Genomic DNA, 19,875 nt, shown 5'->3' with positions numbered 1-19,875 from the left:
GAGACGGAGCCAGGCCTGGGGCCGGGCCAGCGACAAGCTCAGAATCGGGATGTGGAGCGGATTGGGGCTGGGTCAGGGGCTCCAGCGTTTTGGTATCATGGCTCCCTTTGGATCCCTTCGGACCCCTTCTCCCAGGAATGTTTTCAAACATACAAAATTGCGAACCACCAGTTATGTCCGGCCAGGAGGGGTGTCCGCCTTGATGCTCCAGGGCCTCCTGCACGCCGGTCCAGTGCGTCTGCAAAACGTGGCAACTGAAGAAAACAAGTTAAATCGACTTCAGGGCAACAGAGTGAAAGACATCAGGTTACAGAGGAAGCGGATTGCGTTGAAACAGTCATCGCATTTTTAAAGTTTATGGTCCCCACGTTAAGATCCTCTGGGCTAGAGATGCCACCCACCCTACGCCCTTAGCAGCGGCAGCCCCTGGCACTGCCATCTGAACTGGCCCTTGCCCTCTCCCATGGGCTGCCCCCTAGAACTTCTGGGCCTAGGCATCCGCCCCGCAGCTGGACTCTCTTCTATGTACTGTCTCCGCCCAGTAGGACACGGGAGGCTTTTCTGTTTTCATGCTAAGTGCTTAATAAATGGTTTTCATAGTGATTCATTCGGTCTAACACGGAATAGTGCAGCAGGGACAAGAGGAGTTCAGAAAAAGATCCGGGGGCTGTAGCGGACAGCAAGCTCAGCGGCCGTGGCGTGTGAACCCAGACAGCCGGTGCCTCGCAGAAAGGAGCGGTTCTTCCCAGGAACTGTGAGCGGGCAGCACGTGCTGGTGGGGGAGGGGGAGGGGCGCCACTGCGCAGGCGCCCCAAGCTGCCTAGGCGACGGGCGGGGAACGGGAGGCCGGGCCCCATGGCGCTGTGCCCGGGGCCCCGCCTGCTCCGGTTCGTGTTTCGCCTTCAGCTCAGCAGTCACGGCCGCCCCCCGCTCAGAAGTCTCGGGGTCACCTTCTGGGACATCGGCGGAGACACAGGGAGCAAGAGAGGCAGCAAAAACGCGGGCCTGGTACACAGCATCGTGCCCACCCTGCACTACCAGGGCAGCCTGCCGCGGTGAGGAGGGAGGCGGGGCCGTGGGGGGCGTGACCAAGGGGCGTGGCCACGACGGGCCGTCATCAGGGGCGGGGCCGGAGGGGGCGGGGCTTGATCTAGAAGGCCTGCTCTCCTTGCACTACTGACTTAAATGGACCCCTTACCGTGGGAGGTGGGGCCAGGAAGGGGGCGTGGCCTAGGGAGGAGGGGGCCTCCCTCCTAGGAGCCCTCCCATTGTTGTTTAGTCTGGATTTTTTTTCGGTCCCGTCTGACCCTTCATGACCCCCATTTGGGGGTTTCTTGGCAAAGATATTAGAGTAGTTTGTCATTTCCTTCTCCAGCTCATTTTACAGATGAGGAAACTGAGGCAGACAGGGTGAAATGACTTACCCAGGGTCACACAGCTCTGAGGTCTGATTTGAACTCAGGTCTTTCTGACTCCAGGCCCATTGCTGTACCTAGCTGCTCCTTCCCCACCACCTATCTATGCCGGGGGAGACCCAGAAGCATCTGTCCCAATCGTGACCCACCTTTACTCTTGGATCCAGGGACACTGACCTCCTCATCCTCCATCTCCAGACTCCGGGTGTATTCTCTGGCCGTCCCCTGTACCTGGAATGCTCTCCCTCTTCCACTCCGATTACTGACCTCCCGGGCTTCCTTTAAATCCCAAATAAAATCTCACCCTCTTCAGGAAGCCTCCCCAAGCCCTCTTAATTCCAGTGCCCTCCTGCTGTTAATTATTTCCTGTGTATCCTATATCTGGCTTTCTTTGTACACACTCATTTGCTTGTTGTCTCCCTCATTAGATTGTAAACTCTCTGAGGGCAGGGACCATCTCTTGCCTCTTTTTGCATCCCCAGCACTTAGCACAGTGCCTGGCACATAGTAGGTGTTTAATCCATGTTTATTGATTGATCGACCAGAGCAAGAATCCTCCACATAGCATCTCCAGTAGACAAGGGCTCATCCTTTGATGAGCCTCAGTTTCTTCATCTGTTCAATGACTCTTAGATGCCATCCAGCTCCAGAGCTGTGGTCCTAAGCTGTGAATCCCAGGGCTCAGAACTGGAAGAGGCTTCAGGGGTCCATTCCCAGCCTCCCCACAGCATCACAGATGCTCTCATGGGGAAGGTACCTCAGGAGGCAGTTACTTCACCCAGACCTGAGCAGCACACCTGACTGGGGATCACTCTTGGCTGAGCCTGTTTCTTCATCTGTTGGATGAGGAGGCTGGATCAGGGGACCTTTGAAGTCCTCGGCAGCTCCCAGTGTCTTGTTTCTGAATCCCCAGTACCTGACACAGTGCCTGGGGGGTGGAAAGAAAGGGCTTGATAAAATGCTTATTGATAGATAATTAAGAGTCACCATGGCATAGCCGGGTGGTACAAGTGGACCGAGAACTGGGACGGGGAATCAGGAAGAGCTGAGTTCAAGTCCAGCCTGGACACTATGCCCTCTGGAATGCTTGCTCCATAGGTAAAAGCTTTCTTCTTAAATTTCTTCTTTACTCACTCCCTCCATCTTCTGGTTCTTACTGAGACCTGGCTCCCTCATGATGACTCTCCCCAGCCCAACTTTCCCTCATTCTTTCAGCCTCTGAGAGATGGAATGTCCGTTGCTCCCCATTGCTGCTTCCAAATTCACCATATTCCGTCATCACTTGGTGACTTCTCCCTCCCTGAGGTTCACTCAGTCTGTGTCTAACACCTAATCAAAATGCTGGTGGTGGCTGTTCTCTACCAACCTCCAGGACACTCCCCTTCCTTTCTCAATGAGTTTGATGCCCATCTCACAGACCTTCTCTCCCCTCCAACTCCTGCCCTCATCCTAGGGGATTTCAGCCTAACTATTGATACACCATCAAACACTCTACCCTCCTAAAGCAGGTCGGGAGAAGGAATGCTAAGTTTGGGCAGCAGATTGCTGGCCTGTAGAGTGAATGCTTCCTTGTTTCCCATGGGCTGCTCCTCCTCCCCACCTCCCCCACCCAGAGGAATCTTGATCTTCAGTTTCTGGTTTGAACTTCTCTCTTCTTGTCCCTGTTCTTCACTCACTTTCTATCCCAGCCAAGTGGACCTGTTGACTGTTGCCCAGTCTTGGTGCCTGGAATGCACCCCCTGCTCCCCTCTGCCTCTTAGAATTCCTGGCTTCCAGACTCAGCTCATGGGCTGCCCCTTCTGGGAAGCACAGAGGAGGATTCCCCCCTCACATTAGCTTGTATTTCCTTATCAGTTCATATTAGGTTTTCCCACTTAAAATATAAACTTTGTGGGCAGGGACTGTTTGATTTTTGTCTCTGTATTCCCAGCACTGAGCATACAGTAGGCACTTAATAAGGATTCACTGAATTGGACATATTTTGATTCTGTGAAATATATGAGCCTTCCAGGGCCCCTAAGGGTAAGGGCAGACTCATGGCAGCGATAAACAAGGTGTGTGGGCACAAGCACAGAGTGATTCTGGCCTAGTCCTGTTAAACATGAGTATGTACTGAGAGCTCCCGTTCCCATGTGGTTCAGTAGAAAGCAGTGGTGGCCCTTGGAGTCAGGAGCCCTGGGTTCTAGCCTGCCTGGGTCACCTTTATGGGTCTCAGTTTCCCCCTCTATGAAACAAGAGGGTTAGATTAGATGCCCTGATGGGCCTTTTCCAGCCCTAGACTAATCTGTGACCCTCTGGGACCTTCTGGTAGCACGGAGCTGACTTTGGGCCTTGATAAGCTCTGGGCATTTTTAGTCCAGCTCACATTCACAGTAATGAATTGGATCCCAAGAGGACTCAGAGCTGGTTACACGGGTATCCCTGAGAGGCTGAGCATCCTTCTGTTGGTATTGGCTTAAGGGCTCAGTGTGTTCTCCCAAATACCAGTCACCAGTAATAAGAGGAACAACACTTATGTAATACTTTGTTTGCAGAACACTGAACAAACATCTCATTTAATCCTTACAACCCTTGGAGGGAGGTTCTGTTACCCCCATTTTACGGTTGAGGAAACTGAGGCAAACAGGGTTCAGTGACTTGCCCGGGGTCCCACAACTAGTAAGTGTCTGAGGTGAGATTTGAACTCAGGTTTTCCTGATTCCAGGTCCAGGGGTCTATCCACGGTCTCACCTATCAGTGATTAGCTCTCAAATACTGTTTAACCTGTTCACCAATTAGCTTTTACAAACAGATATTTACTGAGAAGGGGGGCAAGACAGGAACGTAAACATTTCCCCCTAGCTTCTGGGAGTCGAACTCTCATCTTTACTGCCTGTCCCTGGGAAAATGAGCTGAGACTTACAGCAGTTGAGCTGAAAATGTTCTTCCCTGCCCCCCCCCCCCAGTTTACCTTCTGAGTAGTCCCCAGCCAGTGGATACTTTTCCTCCTTTTGGCTCCCTCCAGCCATTGCTCAGCTGGCCAAGGCCAGCTGCCCAGCACCATTTTCCTCACTGGCCTCTCCTTAAGGGAGTTGGTGAGTCCCACTTTGGACTTTTGGAAGCCTAAACCACCCCAGCCCAGTCTGTCCTGTCTCTAGGCCTCCCTCCTGAAGGCAGCAAAGAATAACATTTGGGCAAATGTTGGACAACATTTTATCCAACACAAAATGAATGGACAGATGATGGCACACTATAAGAAATGAAGAAACAGTGTCCGAGAAGGCTGGGAGGCCTCACCTGAGCTGACGCAGTGATGGGAGGAGAGCATAGGTTGTAACATCAGTACCGGGAAAGGAACTATTCGGGATGACATCAAAACTTGGATCAGTGCGGTGACCATCTGAGACTCCAGAGGACACTGACTGAGGACAGATAGATGCCACATGAAGCATGTGTGGACATGCCCAGCTACGTTTACTTGTAACAAGGGTTTTGTTTTTCTTTCTTTTGTTAATGGGGGGAGAGGGAAGGAAGAAGAAAGAAAAAATAGTTGGTAACTTTGAAGAGTTTCTACGCTATCTCTTGGGTGTACACAGGCATGTCTAGTATATAGAATTAAGATTCTTAACGGCCCTGCACTGAAGGAGGCATTTAATGGATGCCAGGATGTAGGGGATGCCCCCATCAGTGGGGTCATGAATTCATTGAGAATTTCCACATAAGGTCGACACAGGGTCTGGCCCAGTTCTGGCTAAGCACCTGCCACTTGCTTCCTGAGGTCTGGCAGCCAGGTGAGATCCCTCCAAGTCAGCACACTGCGAGTTAAGGCAACCAGAGGCCTCCGCTGGGGGAACCATCAGAAGGGGCACCTGCCAGGGACGATTCCCAACTGGTAGGCTGGGAATTGGTTTCAGGGCTCAGCCCAAGTGCAACCGAGACTGCAGTCCAATTGTTAGCCTGTTCAGAGAGGTCCAGAAAGTCAGTCAGGAAGTCAATCAACTGGTGTTTATTAAGTGTGCACTCAGTGCTAGGCACTGCCAGCAGGAAGCAGGCAGGGAAGAATGGATGGAGACATTTCTTTCTTTTTTAAATTAATTTATTTTAAACTTAAATATAAAATAAGAAAAGGAAAAAAAGCATTTCCATGTACACAGCAGAACATAAGAGAGGATTCAAAATGTACAGCAACAAACTTCCACTTCAGGAAAGCTTATGAAATAAAAAGTCCACGTTGTGTTCCGAGCTGGCCGTCTTGTCTTTGCTTCCTTCTAAGTTATCCTTTGTTCTCTGCTGTACATTTGTACTTTGTTCTTTCTTCTCCCCTCCCCCCCAGAAGACTACAATTAAGTGTGGAAATATACATACATACATATGTACACATACATATACATACATACATACACATACATACATATACTTAGATGCCCACCCATAGTCATTGTCATATGTAGACATATACATTCCCATGCATCTATGAAAGACCATCCTATACTTCTTTGTCCTCTGTTTCTCCGAGGGCAGATGCCCTCTTCCTCCATTGGTCCAAGTCTTGCCATGTTTTTCAAAGTCCGCCAGCTCATCATTTCCTATACCACAGGAATATTCCAACCTTATACTGTCTAGTTATTTAAAATAATCTAAAACAATATTGATTAATATGGATTACATAACATTTCTTAACTTTAAAATGAAAAGACTAAAAATGCAGCATCTTTAGGAAGGGCACAGGACTGGCTACAGAGGAAGATCCTTGGGGTTCTCCAAACTCGTCACTCCATCTCTAGCCTCCACACTTGTGCATAGTGGTTGGCTCTTGACCAGTCCTGGCTAGATGCGGCTTGCTACAAGGAGCTTCTGGAAACCTCTTTCTTTTTCCCAGGGCAGTGGAGACCCACTCTGATGCTCAGGGTGGCTGGGGTTTGGCAGTTGGACCCCAGATACGATCTGGTGAGAGCCCCAAACGTGGGGTCAGGAGAACCAAGTTCTTCAGCCAGCTCTGCCACCAAAGCACCACTGCTCTTCTTGGCCTCAGCCACCTCCTCCTTCAAGTCAGAGTGTCAGATTAAAATCTTCTCTGATCCTGGAAATGGTGGGGGCTCACTTCCACCTTGCAGGGACACAAAGTTGGGCTGGCCTGTGCCAGATTTAGGAGAATTCTATTACAGCTCGTAATACAGGGGAGAGATGTCATCTGCAGGCAAAGACTGAGCGCCATTTCCATCCATGGAGTCTGGTAGCAACAGCTTCAGTTGTTACCTGGGCCGTCAGCTAGGAGGACCCGACTTTACCCCTTTGGTCAGTAGGGCATTCAAAGAGTGATCATGGCACCTGCCGAGGGGCATGGTCAATAAATGCTGGGTCTGGAGTTAAGAGGCTTAATCTATATGACTGTGGCCAAGTCATTTCCCCCCTCTTGGACTCAATTTCTTTGGCTGCAAAACAGAGTGATTGGAACACAAGTGGAAAGAACAACAAAATGCTGTGCAATTATAGTGGTACCAACTATGACCAGGCGTGGACAGAAAGAACAGAGACGGGGATGTTCTTCCCTCGTTGCTGCCCAGCCTCCTCAGTATTTCATCTTCAGCCTCCAAGTCTTTGCACAGATTTCCCCCCATTCTTGGAATGAAGAGGTTGGGCACTATAGCACGCTGGTCCTGACTGAAGAGTTGGGGAGTTTTGCTGAACTGTGTTTCGTCTTCTTGGATGTAAAGGATGGCTGGTTCTTTGTGTGGAGGAGGATGTGAGGGGACATGCCAGTGTTGTGAAACACAACAAGGGGGTTCTCCGAGCAGATCTCTGAGGTCCTTTGCACCTCGGGACCCTCTCCCCACTACCTGCAGGGACTCATGATGGCAGGTGGGCCCTTCCTGAGCCCCTCCTTGCCAGAGCCTGGGGCCAGGCTGGACACGGACTAATGTGACTGTTTTTTCTTCAGATTACCCATTCCCAGACTTGAAGACTCTATTGCAAGATACCTGAGAGCACAGAAACCTCTGTTAACTGCAGGACAATTCAGGTATAGATGGTAAAGAGCAAGAAATAAGAAACTGTCCATGTTGTATAAGGACCAGGCTGGAGTGCAGAGAACTGTATGCTCATGGGCCCAGCAGGAATTGTGGGGGAAGGGGAGGATACCACACACCTCCTTTCCAAGAATGTCTTTGGCTGGCTGAACCATTGGTCAACTCCAGGTGAATTAGAGGTTGATTAGCAGTAGTTTTAATGGGTGATTTCTAGAGCTGACTGAGGTTACATTGACTGACAGCTCAGCCAGCCAGTGCCAGGGAACAGAAGAATGCCCAGAGAATGTCCAATGTGGCCTCTTTCTTCTCCACTCATTGATTCTTCCTAAGAAGAGCCCCTGGAAGGGAAAGCAAGAGGGTGGGCTGCTGAGGCCAGGCAAGGTTGGAAGTGGGAGCAGGGAAAGGAGGAGGAGAGAGAGAGCAGAGAGATGGGAAGCTGAAAGTGCAGGCCAAGGCCAGCACACAGATCAAGACTCTGCTCCATCATTTCAGGAGAACAGCAGAATTTTGCTTCGACTTTCAGCATGGCCTTGGCAGAGAGCTGCATGATATGCTGTTGTTTCAAGACGAGCACAGTCAGCACACTAGCTATATTTCAGGTAGGAGGCAATGATGTGGTCAGGGGAGGCAGCCCTGGAGGACGGAATCTAAAAAGGCCCTGGCTTCGTAGCAGGGGCCAGGCTTGGAAGCTCTTGTCCCTCCTCTTCCCCTATTTTCCAGGATGTCACTTTGCAGTTGAGGAAACTGAGGCAAACAGGTTAAGTAACTTTTCCAGGGTCACACAGCTAGTAAGTGTCTGAGGCTGGATTTGAATTTAGGCCTTTCTGACTCCAGGCCCAGGGCTCTGGGGCTCCCCCTAGCTACCTGACTTTGAGTCAGGAAACCTGGGTTGTGCCTGCATCCAGCACTGTCTGTGGTCCTGCAAATAGAGCCTCCCTAACCCATGCACCCGAGTTTATTCAGCAGTAAAGAAGGTCTGCCGGAGTTACTACTCCTCAGCATGTCCTGTGGTTGAATAAAGATTCTCGTTCATAACAAGGACCAACCCTCAGGAAGACTGAAAATAGTGCTCATTGGCTGGGAGCCACGTTCCTGCCATAGCCTTCATCAGCCCTCTCCTCCTGTCCTGTCACTGCTCCACCCTCTGCCCCCAGACCCTCATCCTCTCACCCCTGGACTACTGCCCCCATAACTGCTGCTGGGTCTGCCTTCCTCGCCTCTCCCGGCTCCAGCGCATCCTCCATCCAGGCACCAAAGGGATGCTCCTGCTGTGCAGGTCTGGCCATCCCCCCCCAAAATTATTTGTAAACTCCAGCAGCTTCCTGTCTGTCACCTCCAAGATCAAAGAGAAAACCCCGTTGGGCTTTTAAAGCCTTCATCACAGGCTTCTGCTACCTTCCTGGCCTACACTTCTTGCACCCCAGCCCCTTTACGCATGCATGCTGTGGTCCAGTGACACTGGCCTCTTTGCTTTTCCTTGCAAGGGGAGCCTTCTTCTCCCTTCTCTGAGCACCTTCATTGGCTGTGCCCCAGGCCTTCCTTGCTCCCTTCCCAGGCTTCCCTAGTTCCCTTCAGCTCCCATCTGATATCTCTGTGAGAAGCCTTTTCTGATCCCACTGCCTGCCCTTGAGATTTTTTATTCTTCTGTATCTTGTCCGGATATAGTTGTCGGTATGTTGTCTTGCCTGCTAGACTGGAAACTCCTCAAGGGCAGGGACTGCTTTGTTTTGCCTTTCCTTCTATCTCCAGTGCTTAGAACTATGCCTGGCACATAGTAGGTACTTGTAAATGCTTGTTCACCTGGCTTAGAACAGTACCCTGGTCATCTCCTCCTACCCACTAATAGATGGAGACCAACAGATGTCCTATTTCCTGTTGTCCTGTATTATAGAGCCATACACCCAGTCAGCCGCTGAGCCCAGGCCTGAATGGGCATGTTGCAAAGGGTACATGCTGATTAGACAGTGGAAAGCACTATCTCTCATTGCTATCTGGGTGCCCCTCCCCCTGCCTATGTTCTGGCTGGGGAGCTTGATGGTTTAATTCAACAGTGACCTGACCTGAACAAATGGAGGGAACTTGGTGTTGTGTACCCAAATGAAATAAATCTTATTAGGCTGTTTTTTAAAAAGATAAACCAGCAGCCAGCAACTGCACCAGATCATGGATGCTGGGACATGTCTGCCCCTCATTCTTAGAGGCCTCCCTGTGCCTTTGGGGGCTGAGACAACAAGTGATGAAAGCTCAGCTCAACTGCCTGACCACCTGCCAGTGCTTTTACCTTTGCCCCGTGGGCTTGTTTCCACTTTCTCCACCCCTCTGGATGTCCTTCTAGGGGAGGGAGACCAGGCAACCAGAAGAGATAGAGTCTACAGCTCAAGGGTGCTAGCCCTGCCCTCCCCACCCCCACAGCATCTTGTGGCCAGACTCCTAGATTTCACTTTGAGTCCCAGGGCTGACAGAACGTGAGTCAAGTGAAGACAATAGTAACAATACCTATGTCCCAGGTGGTTTTGAGAAAAGTGCTTTTGGTGAAGTACAACTGAATTGTGACACCAGCCTTATCTGCCTTCTCCCTATTAGGGTTATTTGGGGGATGGATGTCCTGCTTCTGGCCAAAGCCCTGGCTTGGGAGGAGCTTGGGAAGAGAAGATAAAGCCAGATGGTGAAGGACTTCTGGTGACCCAGCATCTCTCTACCTCCCTCTCTCTCCCCCTTCTCCCTCTCTCCCTCCCTCTCTCTCCCTCCCTCTATCTCTGTCTCTCTCTCTCTGTCTCTCTGTCTCTGTCTCTCTCTCTTTCTCTCTGTGTGTCTCTCTGTCTCTCTACCTCCCTCTCTCTCCCCCTTCTCCCTCTCTCCCTCCCTCTATCTCTGTCTCTCTGTCTCTGTCTCTCTGTCTCTCTCTCTTTCTCTCTGTCTCTCTACCTCCCTCTCTCTCCCCCTTCTCCCTCTCTCCCTCCCTCTCTCTCCCTCCCTCTATCTCTGTCTCTCTGTCTCTGTCTGTCTCTGTCTCTCTGTCTCTCTCTCTTTCTCTCTGTGTGTCTCTCTGTCTCTCTGTCTCTCTCTCTCTCTCTCTCTGTGTCTCTCTGTCTCTCTGTCTCTGTCTCTCTGTCTCTCTCTGTCTCTCTGTCTTTGTCTCTCTGTCTCTGTCTCTCCCTCCCTCCCCCACCTCTCACACATACACACATATGCATGTGTACACATACAATGGAAAGGGATGCCAGAAAACATCCATGGCAATAGAACAATGATTCCTAAATAACAACTTAGTTCCCATATTTATAATCGAATGAACATGATGTCAGTTCAATAAATAGGTATTAAACACCTTGATTGGGGGCTGGAAGGGACCTCAGAGGCCACTGTGTCCAATTCTCATTTTATAGATAAGAAAACTGAGGCCTGGAAAAGTTAAGGTATCATAGGGAGTGAAAGGTGAGATTTGGATCGAGGTACTCCTGACGTCCAAGTTCAGTGTACTTGAAGGCCACTAGGGGGCACCACAGCGCACTGAGTGCTAGACCCGGAGTCCAGCAGCTATGAGTTTGAATCCAGCCTCAGACCGTTTACTAGCTGAGTAACCCTGGGCACCTTACTTCACCGCTGCCTCAGTTTCTTTCCCTGTATGGTAATGGGGATGACCATAGTATCTCCCTCCAGGGTTGTGAGGCTCAAATGCGATTGTATTTGTAACGAGCTTCGCAGATCAGAAGGTAGTACTTTCATTTCCATGATGTTTACGAATGCCATAATAGTCTCCGCAATGGGCACTTGGGGGTACAAAGACCACCACAGGTGTTTCCTGCCCTTGGGTACTTGAGGTAGCCCGTCCGAAAGCCCATGCATACAAGTCTCTCTCTTCATTGGTGGAGATGAGTGCCCGGCCTGAGCACACCAGGCCTCCATTCCTGTTTGGCCTCTTAGAAGCTGGAAGCAAGAAGGTCCCCAAGTGACTTGGGGCTTGAAGTGATGGAGAGAAGACATGCAGGCTACTGGCTGAGCCCCTCACATGAGGCCAGGCCTTCATCTCCACCTATGAGGAAAGATTTCCCCTCCAATTGACTTTGGGATGGAGTTCACCTTACACACCACGGACTCTGAATCCCCACAGTCAAAGGCATCTCAGAGACTGTAGGAGAGACCTTAAAGGTCTGATCCGATTCCCCTCATTTTACAGATGAGAAAACTGAGGCCCAGAAAGGGGAAATTGACTTGCCCGAGTCTATCCAGGTGGTAATTGCTGGAGTGGGGATTTGAATTCAGATCCTCTCACTCTAAATCCAGTGTTGCTGAGTTCAAACCCCTGATTTTGCAGAGGAAGAAACCAAGGCCCCGAGAGGTCACTGACTTGCCTGAGGTTCTGTGGTGAAGCTGAGGCTAAAGCCCAGTTCTCCTAACCACCCCCCACCCCCAGTCCAACTCCCTTCCCACTGCTTCCCATGGTGTCTCCTGTGTATCTTTACCTCTCAACACTCCTTTCCCTCTAGATGTATGGTTGAATTCTTATCTAGGCCGTCGCAATCCACCTGCGTTTAACATGAACGTAGGCTTGGCTTTCCAACCAGACCCCAAAGCGGAGTATAATGACCAGCTCACTCGTGCCACCAACATGACCATCTCAATCATCCGGTTCCTGAGGGCCTTCAGAACTCATACCCTGGAGCCTGAGGTGCTGCACCTCTACCCAGAAAAGACCGACAACGAGCTCTTCGAGAAGTTCATCCGCTGGATCCCCAAGTCATTTGTGTGCCAGATAGCCTCCATGTTTAATGTCTACCCCATGGACATGTCACAGAACTTCAGGCTTTTCAGTACAAGCCGGCTGCCCAAGTTTGCACGGGATACACTTCACACAGATGAGAGGGCCAAGCACCTCTTGGTGCTAAGGAATGGGAACTTTTATATCTTTAACATCCTACAGAGCAATGGGACCATGATCCAGACCTCAGAAATCTATGCCAACCTCAAGTACATACTCTCTGACCAGAGCCCCATGCCTGACTTCCCTTTGGCCTATCTGACAACTGAGAAACGGGACACGTGGGCACAGCTGAGGCAAGAGCTCCTGGCCAATGGCAACCGGGAAGCCTTAAAGAAGGTGGAGACGGCCATCTTCAGCCTGTGCCTGGATGACCTGCTGGTGCAGGATGTTGATCACTTCTCCCAGATCATGCTCTTTGGCAACGGGCATAACCGCTGGTTCGATAAGTCCTTCAACCTGATCCTCACCAAAGACGGCTCAGCAGCCATCAACTTTGAGCACTCATGGGGCGATGCCATGACCGTGCTGCGTTTCATGAAGGAGGTGTTCCTAGATAGCACAGAGGCCCCCGCTGTCCAGCCCCGGGAGGACCCCGTGGCCACCGATGCCTCCAAGGCTGTGAAGAAGCTCCACTTCCATCTGAATGACTCCTTGAGGGAGGGCATCACAAACGCCAAAGCCAACTACGACACAGCGGCGCGAAACTTCTCGGTCAAGCTAGTGCAGTTTGAGAAGGAGGGCAAGCACTTTCTGAAGCAGGAGGGTGTGAGCCCTGATGCCATGATCCAGCTCGCCTTTCAGATGGCGTTCCTTGGGCTCTATGGCCAGGTGGTGTCCTCCTACGAGCCATGCAGTACAGCTGCCTTCAAACATGGCCGGACAGAGGTGATCCGCCCCACCTCCATTCATACCAAGAAATGCTCCCTGGCTTTCCAGGAGCCCTCCAAGCACAGTGTGGATGAGCTCAAAGGCATGCTGTATAGGTGCTCCACCTACCACGTCCAGCTGATCAAGGAAGCTACCCACGGTGAGTGTTGCTGCAAGTTACCTTCCTGGAGGGTCGCTGTGCTGGGTAACTGTGTCCTGAGCAGGGCCAAAACTCCCCCACCTGCCCCTCTCTGACCTCCAGCTCAGCCCTCAGCTCTCTTTTTCAAGTATTGTTCTTTGATCTAGCGATGAGAGAGAGGAGGAATGAGGGGGAAGGGTTGTTAAGAGCCTCATTCCTAGAAGGGGGAGCTCTCATCTCATGGATGTGAAGTCTAAGGGGGAGGTCGCTTCTTGGCCTGCTCAGTCTACTGCTGTGGGGGTGCTGGGAGGGCAAAGGTTATCAGTGAGGGGGTCAGGGAAGACTTCTTTGAGGTGGTGGCATTTGAATTTGACTTTAAACAGAGGGGAAGACAGGGTGTTCTGGGCACAGAAAACTGTAAGTTCCAGGAGCACAGAGGCAGATGAGATTGAGGAGGGCCTTCAGTGCCGGACACTGGACAGAAGAGTTTTGGACTTTACTAAGAAGGCAAAGGAGTATCTGAAGAGTCCCCAAAGAGCTTTTCCTCTTCGGCCCTGTGGACAGGGAAAGAAAGACCAGACAACCCAGGCAGCAGGTCCTAGATTCAGAATCCTTGAGTCACATGAGCCCTGAAAGGTCCTTTTGTCCAACCCCCTGCCCACTGGATGAACACCCTCGAAGGCATTGCCTGTAGTTGCTGGGGAGACGCAGGTCTCAATAAAAGCAAGTTAATGGAAGGAGCATGGAAGGAAGAGGTCCAGAAGGGATGGGCGGCACAGAGAGAACAATGGAAGGGCAGGAAAGGTTGTAATGGGACTTGGAAAAGAGCTGAGGAGGATGGGGAGGAGAGCAGTAGTTTACTCCTAGGAAGCCAAAGGAGATTCTACCACACAGCTGAGGGAGAGGAAAAGTTGTGGGAGTTTGTGGATGAACCGTGATGCTCCCATATTCTCAAAGGTGTTTTGTAGCAGGCCATAAGTGTCACCCCCACCGCTCCTCTGGCCAGGCCTGCTCAGCACCAAGGACAGAAGGAAGGGGAGCTTTTAAATACTTGCAGTGTTTGTTTTGTAGGCCAAGAACAATGACCCTGGAAATGCATGGGGCTGAGACACAAGATTAATAAGCAGATAAGAAGAGAATACCCCTTCACTTCCCTTAATGAGTTTATCCCCAGACCCAGATAAAGGACGCCTTAGAACAGCAGCAGATGTGATTCTTCAGCTTTTGTCACTGATCTTTCAAAGATCCCAGAGAATAAGAGAATCACAGGAAGGCTGGAGATTGATATGTTGTTTTAGAAGGTCAGGAATGGAATCTACAAAGGAGGTGACAACGAGCTTGATGGTGACTGACGCCAAGATTATGGAATCCATCATTAAAGGGAGGGTCAGTGAGCACCTAGGAAAGGAGAAGGAGGCAGTGATCACAGAGAGCTGGCTGAGTCTCATTAAGAACACACCTTGCCAGACTAACCTGGTTTCCTTTGTGGAAAGGGTTACCAGGTTGGCTGGCCAAGGGGATGCCATAGATGTGGGTTTATCTAGGTTTAGGCAAAGCTTTTAGCAGAGTCTCTCATTCACTTCCCCCAAGCTAGCCAGCCCCTCCCACACACTTTCCTATTTTTGCTGTGGGTGCTATGTCTTTCCTATCACCCAGGCTCACAGTCACATGGTTATCCTTAACTTTTCTCTCTCCCCCATCTGCAGATTGGGTCAGTTGGCAAACCTGGTAAATTCTACTTCCACAGCATTTCTCACATTTAGCCTCTTCACGCACACACCCTCCTTGCCTGGGCTACCACAATAGTGTCCTTGGACTCTCTGTTTCCATCCAGCCTCCACAGAGTGGCCAAAATAGTCTTCCAAAAGCACAGGTCTATACATGCTGCCCAAGAATCTTCAGGGGCTCTCCATTGCCTCTAGGATGAAATAGAAACTTTTTGGCTTGGCATTCAAAGCCCTTCAGTCTGGCTCTAGGAAGTGTATCTAAACTTTACTTTTCTTCACACATTTAGTAATTCAGCCACACTTGGCTTCTTGGTGTTTCTCAAACTCAGCATACTAGTTCTGTCAAGACTCTGTGCCCTGATGGTTGGAATCCAACCACTTCTCACTTCTGTCTTAGCTTCTTTATGGCTCAACTCAGAGACCTCATCTTTGTGTTACCACTGTCTCTCTCTTCAAACTGCTTTATATTTATCTCTTTACATGTTGTATTTCATACACACCTTGCCCCCAGCACAGAAGAATTCAAGCTTCTTGACAGTGAATATTTGTCAATTTGTTTGTGTACCCAAGCTGCTAACACAGGGCCTTGCACATAGTAGGTTGGAATTGAAATTTTATACTTGTGGATGAGATAGAGAATTGCAAGGTAAACCATATTCAATGGATTTAGCACGAGACCAAAGGAATGGTCACCAATGGTTTGACGCCAACTGGAAGAGTTCACTCCAATGGAATATTCTGGGCTCTTTGTGATGGATGTCTCCGTGGGATCAAGTAAATCAAGTTATAGATGGCAGACTGAGCTAGGGAGGATGGCAGACATGTAAACAACAGTTAGAATCCAAAAAGGGCTTGTCAGGCTTGAAATGTGGAACCCCATAGAATTGCATGATGTTTGATAGGGATGAATGCAAAATGAGATGCTTGCATCAAAAAACTCAGATTCATTGAGGGGAGGTGTGGCTGAATCACAGGTGGTCCAGAAAAGGTCTGGTGGTGTCAATAATGAGATGTGGAAGCCAAAAAAGCAAACACAGGGTTAGAGCATTGTCCAACATGAGAGAAATAATGAGAGCTCCATCCATCATCCTCCACCTTATCAGACTGTGTCTAGAATGCGGTGTTCGGTTTGGGGCACCTCATGGACAAGCAGGAGGGCAACCAGAGCGGGGTGGGGTCCCCAAGACAGTGATAGGCCTGGGGATCATGGCCTAGGACAATCCGTTATAGGAAGGTGTGTAGCCTAGAGAAGAGAAGACTGGGGTAGGGGAGGAGGGGCATGATATCTATCATCAAGTATTTAAAAGGCCAACCCATGGAAAAGTGATTAGACTTGTCCATTTTGGCCCCAAAATGCAGAAATAGGAGCAATGGTGGATGTTGCAAAGAGGAAATTTTAAGCTGGATATCAGGAAAATGTCCTGCCAATGAGAGCTGTTCTAAATCAAAATGGGGCTGGCTACCTTGGGAGGTGGCAGGCTCCTCCAAGCAAAGGTTGTATGACTACTCTTGGGGCACATTGTCAGGGAGATTCTCATTCAGGTGTGAGTTGGGCCAGATGGTCTTGGAAGCCAGCTCTCTTCTAAGACTGTAATTCTGAGGTTAGATCATGGACCACGGCACCTGGAGTCAGAAGGGCCTTTGAGACCATCCAATACAACACTTTCATTAAATTTTTAGACCTCGAGAACCTGAGGTCTAGAGAGAGTGAGGGCCTAGCCTAAGGTCATTGCGCTACCTCAAGGGGTGGGTGGGGCTAGTCCCAGAGCCATTCCCAAGCTAAAATGCCACCACCATTTTGGTCGTTTTCACAGGTCAAGGGTTTGACAGACACTTGCTTGCTCTTCGGATCTTGGCTGACACCAAAAAGGGCTGTTTGCCTAATATCTTCTTTGACTCTGCCTACAGTCAGCTCAATCACAGCTTCATCTTCTCAAGACATCTGTTCAACCCGACATTGAATTTCGGGGCTTCTATGCCCATAGTGCCTGATGGCTTTGGGATCACTTACTTTGTACAGGATAACAGCATCACCTTCAATATCTCCTCTTGCTCTGATTACAACCTCCAGGACTTCATCCAGATCCTCAAAACTAGCCTGGAAAAGATTGTGGTTATTTTAAAAGGCAAGCCCATTACACATTAGCTCTTCCTGGCCTCCCACAAAATGAACCACGGGAGCTGTTAGGTTAAAGAGGAATTGGAGCCCTTCCCTAGGTCTACAAAGACCAAAAACCTCAGTTGGGAGCTAGGGAAATGTTGTCTGCAACTCACTGGCCATATATTCCAAGGCTTCCCAACCTTCAGGAATAGATGTTTGACCATACATATGGTCATTTAAGAAAGGGCTCATCTATCTGGGTTGTACCTCCCTCTTCTCTCCCAGCTGTGGCTTCTCTATTTGTCTCTCTGTCTAGCTCAGTCATTTACCATCTGTTCCTATCTACCAGTCTGTCATCTATGTTAATCTATGTTAAGCTGTTGATATAACAATCTTGTCATTTAGCATCTGTCAATCATCTGTCTGTCTCTATCAGCTACTAATTTATCACCTACCTATTTCTATATCTCTCTCTTTACATCTACCCACCTGTCATCTGGGTATGTATTTGTCCCTCAGTATCTCTCCCTGGCCATCTACATCAGCTCGGTCTATTGAGATTTCTCCATTTTTTTGTACCTATATCTGCCCATCCTTGCATCCATCCCTTTATCTATTACTCAACCATCTTTTATCTATCAGTCTATAAATCCATCTACATATCTTTAAATCTGTCTATAAATCTGTCTTCAAATCTCTTCTCACAATAAAACTTGAATTTAGCTGGGATGCTTGGGTTAATTTTCAGCACTTTTTTCCTTCAACTCTTACTCAAAGGCTTTCTAAAACCTCTCAGCCTACTGGGTGTCCTGCAGAGCCCACTGAACAGAATTCTTTCTCCCTCTAATGACAAAGACCTACACAATAATAGTTTGAGTGTGGACAGTATGGAAACTGTCTCTTTGAACACAGCAGTGTAGCCAATAGTGTCAAAGATCAAGCTGAATAGAAAGAAAGCACAGGACACATCCTAATCATCCTGTCTTGTTCTGTTTTGTTTTTTAAATAAATCTCTGATGTCAACTGGATTTGTCATTCGTCTATTTTTTTTTCAAGTGGAGCACTGAGAATATTTTGGTAAATTGATGCTTTTACTCAGTTGATTTCTTGCTCAGTAGAGTTCTAGTTAATTGTGGATTTGTTTGTTTGTTTGTTTGGGGCACCAGACACCTGAGGGCCTCCTCTTTCCATCATAGTTATCACTAGCTCCACCACTCCTCTCCAGTTACAAGCTGGCTAAGGTGAGAGAGGAGACGCAGAAAGAATGAGTTGGTGCCATGTTTTGGTTGATAAGCAAGCCCTTCCGGTCACCTTGTCCCCCTTAGATAGGCCATGCCTGTCTTTGGGAGTTTCTTCCTCCTTCCCATGTAGCCCAGAGGAGGCCCCACTCTGTCCAGGTCTCAGGGAGCTCAAGCTCATCCACAGATGAAAACAGAAGTCATCACATGAGGGAGCTGGAAGTTAAAGAAGCCTGTCTCCACCACATTCCCAGTGCAGGCCACCCTGGGTAAGTTATCTGATTCCAGGTTCGGGAGAATGGGGGGAAGAAGGGAATCCCCTCCCTGCCTCCTCACAACAGAGGGTCTGGTGAAACTTAAGAAGCCTCCTGTGCTTACAGAAGAAGCCCAGAGTTCAGAGCCCTGTGGGTCTGAGGGCTTATCCCTCTTGGGAGTCCGGGATGATGGACTTTACCCCAAATGCCTCTGAGCCTCAGCACTCCCTTCAAACACCCTCAAAACATGACTGGAATGCTTCCCTGACATTAGGGCCCACCAGTCACATGGGTGATGATTCGGGGCTATAGTTCCTGATGCTTCTCCTTGGCGGTAACTGGGTGAGTCATATAACCTCAACCTTTGGAGTCCCAGTCGATAAACTATTATATGGTTCCTACTTAGCTAACATTAAAGGAAAAATCATTCAGACTAGTAATGGGAATATGTGTAGGGGGAGGCATCCTTGAACAGGGCTGCTTTGAGAGGACATCTCCTCATGATATTTGCCAGTAGAAATTGACGCTGGGGTATTGAGTTCCATTGTTTGTTAATTTCCCTTGCCTAGACTGTTCCATTGACCTCTCTCTCTATTCTTTAACCAATACCAGATGGTTCTGATGACTGCTGCTTTATAACAGTTTGAGATCTGAAAGTTCTATTTCCCCCTTTGTCCCTATTTCTTTTCATCATTTCCCTTGGTATTTCCAAATGAGTTTTGTTATTATTTTATCGAGTTTTATAAATTTCTCCATGGGAATTTGATTGGTGTGGTGTTAAACATGCAACTTAATTTTGGTAGTATTGTCACTTTTATTATATTGGCATGGCCTAGCCCCAAGCACTGAATATTCCTCCAGCTATTTAAGTTTTTCTCTATTTCTTTAAGGAAAACTTTGTAGTTGAATGTATACAAGACTTTTATATACTTTAGTTGGTCAATCCCCAGATATTTTACACATTTTGTAGTTATGAAATTGCCCTTTCTAAAATTAATCTTTGTGTTTTATTGTTATTATATGGAAATACTGTTGATTTTTGAGGGTTTGTATTGTAGCCTGCAACTCTGCTAAAACTTTTAATTGTCTCCATTAATATCTTTGCTGATTCTCTAGGATTTTCCAAATAAACTGTCATATCATAAGCAGACGGATAATTTTGTCTACTCTTTACCTTCTCTATGCCTTTGATTTCTTTCTCTTGTTCTTTGTTAACATTTCTAGAACTATATTAAATTAGAGGAGGAAGAGTGAGCACCCTTACTTTACACCCATATTTATTGGGACAGGTTCTAGTGTATCCCCATTGCGTATGAATCAAGGTCTTTTGATGCCAAACAGAAAAGTCTGTATTTTGCTCAGTAGCC

General features: G+C 48.8%; 1 protein-coding gene across 3 annotated transcripts; it reads left to right on the top strand.

Annotated features, from left to right (window-relative positions):
• Nucleotides 1-808: 808 nt before the first annotated feature.
• On the top strand, nucleotides 809-18,043 carry LOC118845487 (carnitine O-palmitoyltransferase 2, mitochondrial-like). Of its 3 annotated transcripts, none has more exons than XM_036753405.1 (5): nucleotides 809-1,055; nucleotides 7,333-7,413; nucleotides 7,913-8,019; nucleotides 11,986-13,209; nucleotides 16,730-18,043. In XM_036753405.1, the coding sequence occupies exons 1-5, from the start codon at nucleotides 856-858 to the stop codon at nucleotides 17,059-17,061; spliced, it is 1,944 nt and encodes a 647-aa protein (XP_036609300.1). In that variant the 5' UTR covers nucleotides 809-855; the 3' UTR covers nucleotides 17,062-18,043. The 3 variants fall into 3 exon arrangements, with proteins under 3 accessions (XP_036609300.1, XP_036609299.1, XP_036609298.1); XM_036753404.1 differs by having other exon boundaries at nucleotides 833-1,055; nucleotides 11,932-13,209; XM_036753403.1 differs by having other exon boundaries at nucleotides 833-1,055; nucleotides 11,908-13,209.
• Nucleotides 18,044-19,875: the final 1,832 nt, after the last annotated feature.

This window comes from Trichosurus vulpecula, chromosome 4 (genome assembly GCF_011100635.1).
Source record: "Trichosurus vulpecula isolate mTriVul1 chromosome 4, mTriVul1.pri, whole genome shotgun sequence".
NCBI classification, from domain to species: Eukaryota; Metazoa; Chordata; class Mammalia; order Diprotodontia; family Phalangeridae; genus Trichosurus; species Trichosurus vulpecula.
This window is presented reverse-complemented; position numbering and strand designations above follow the sequence as displayed.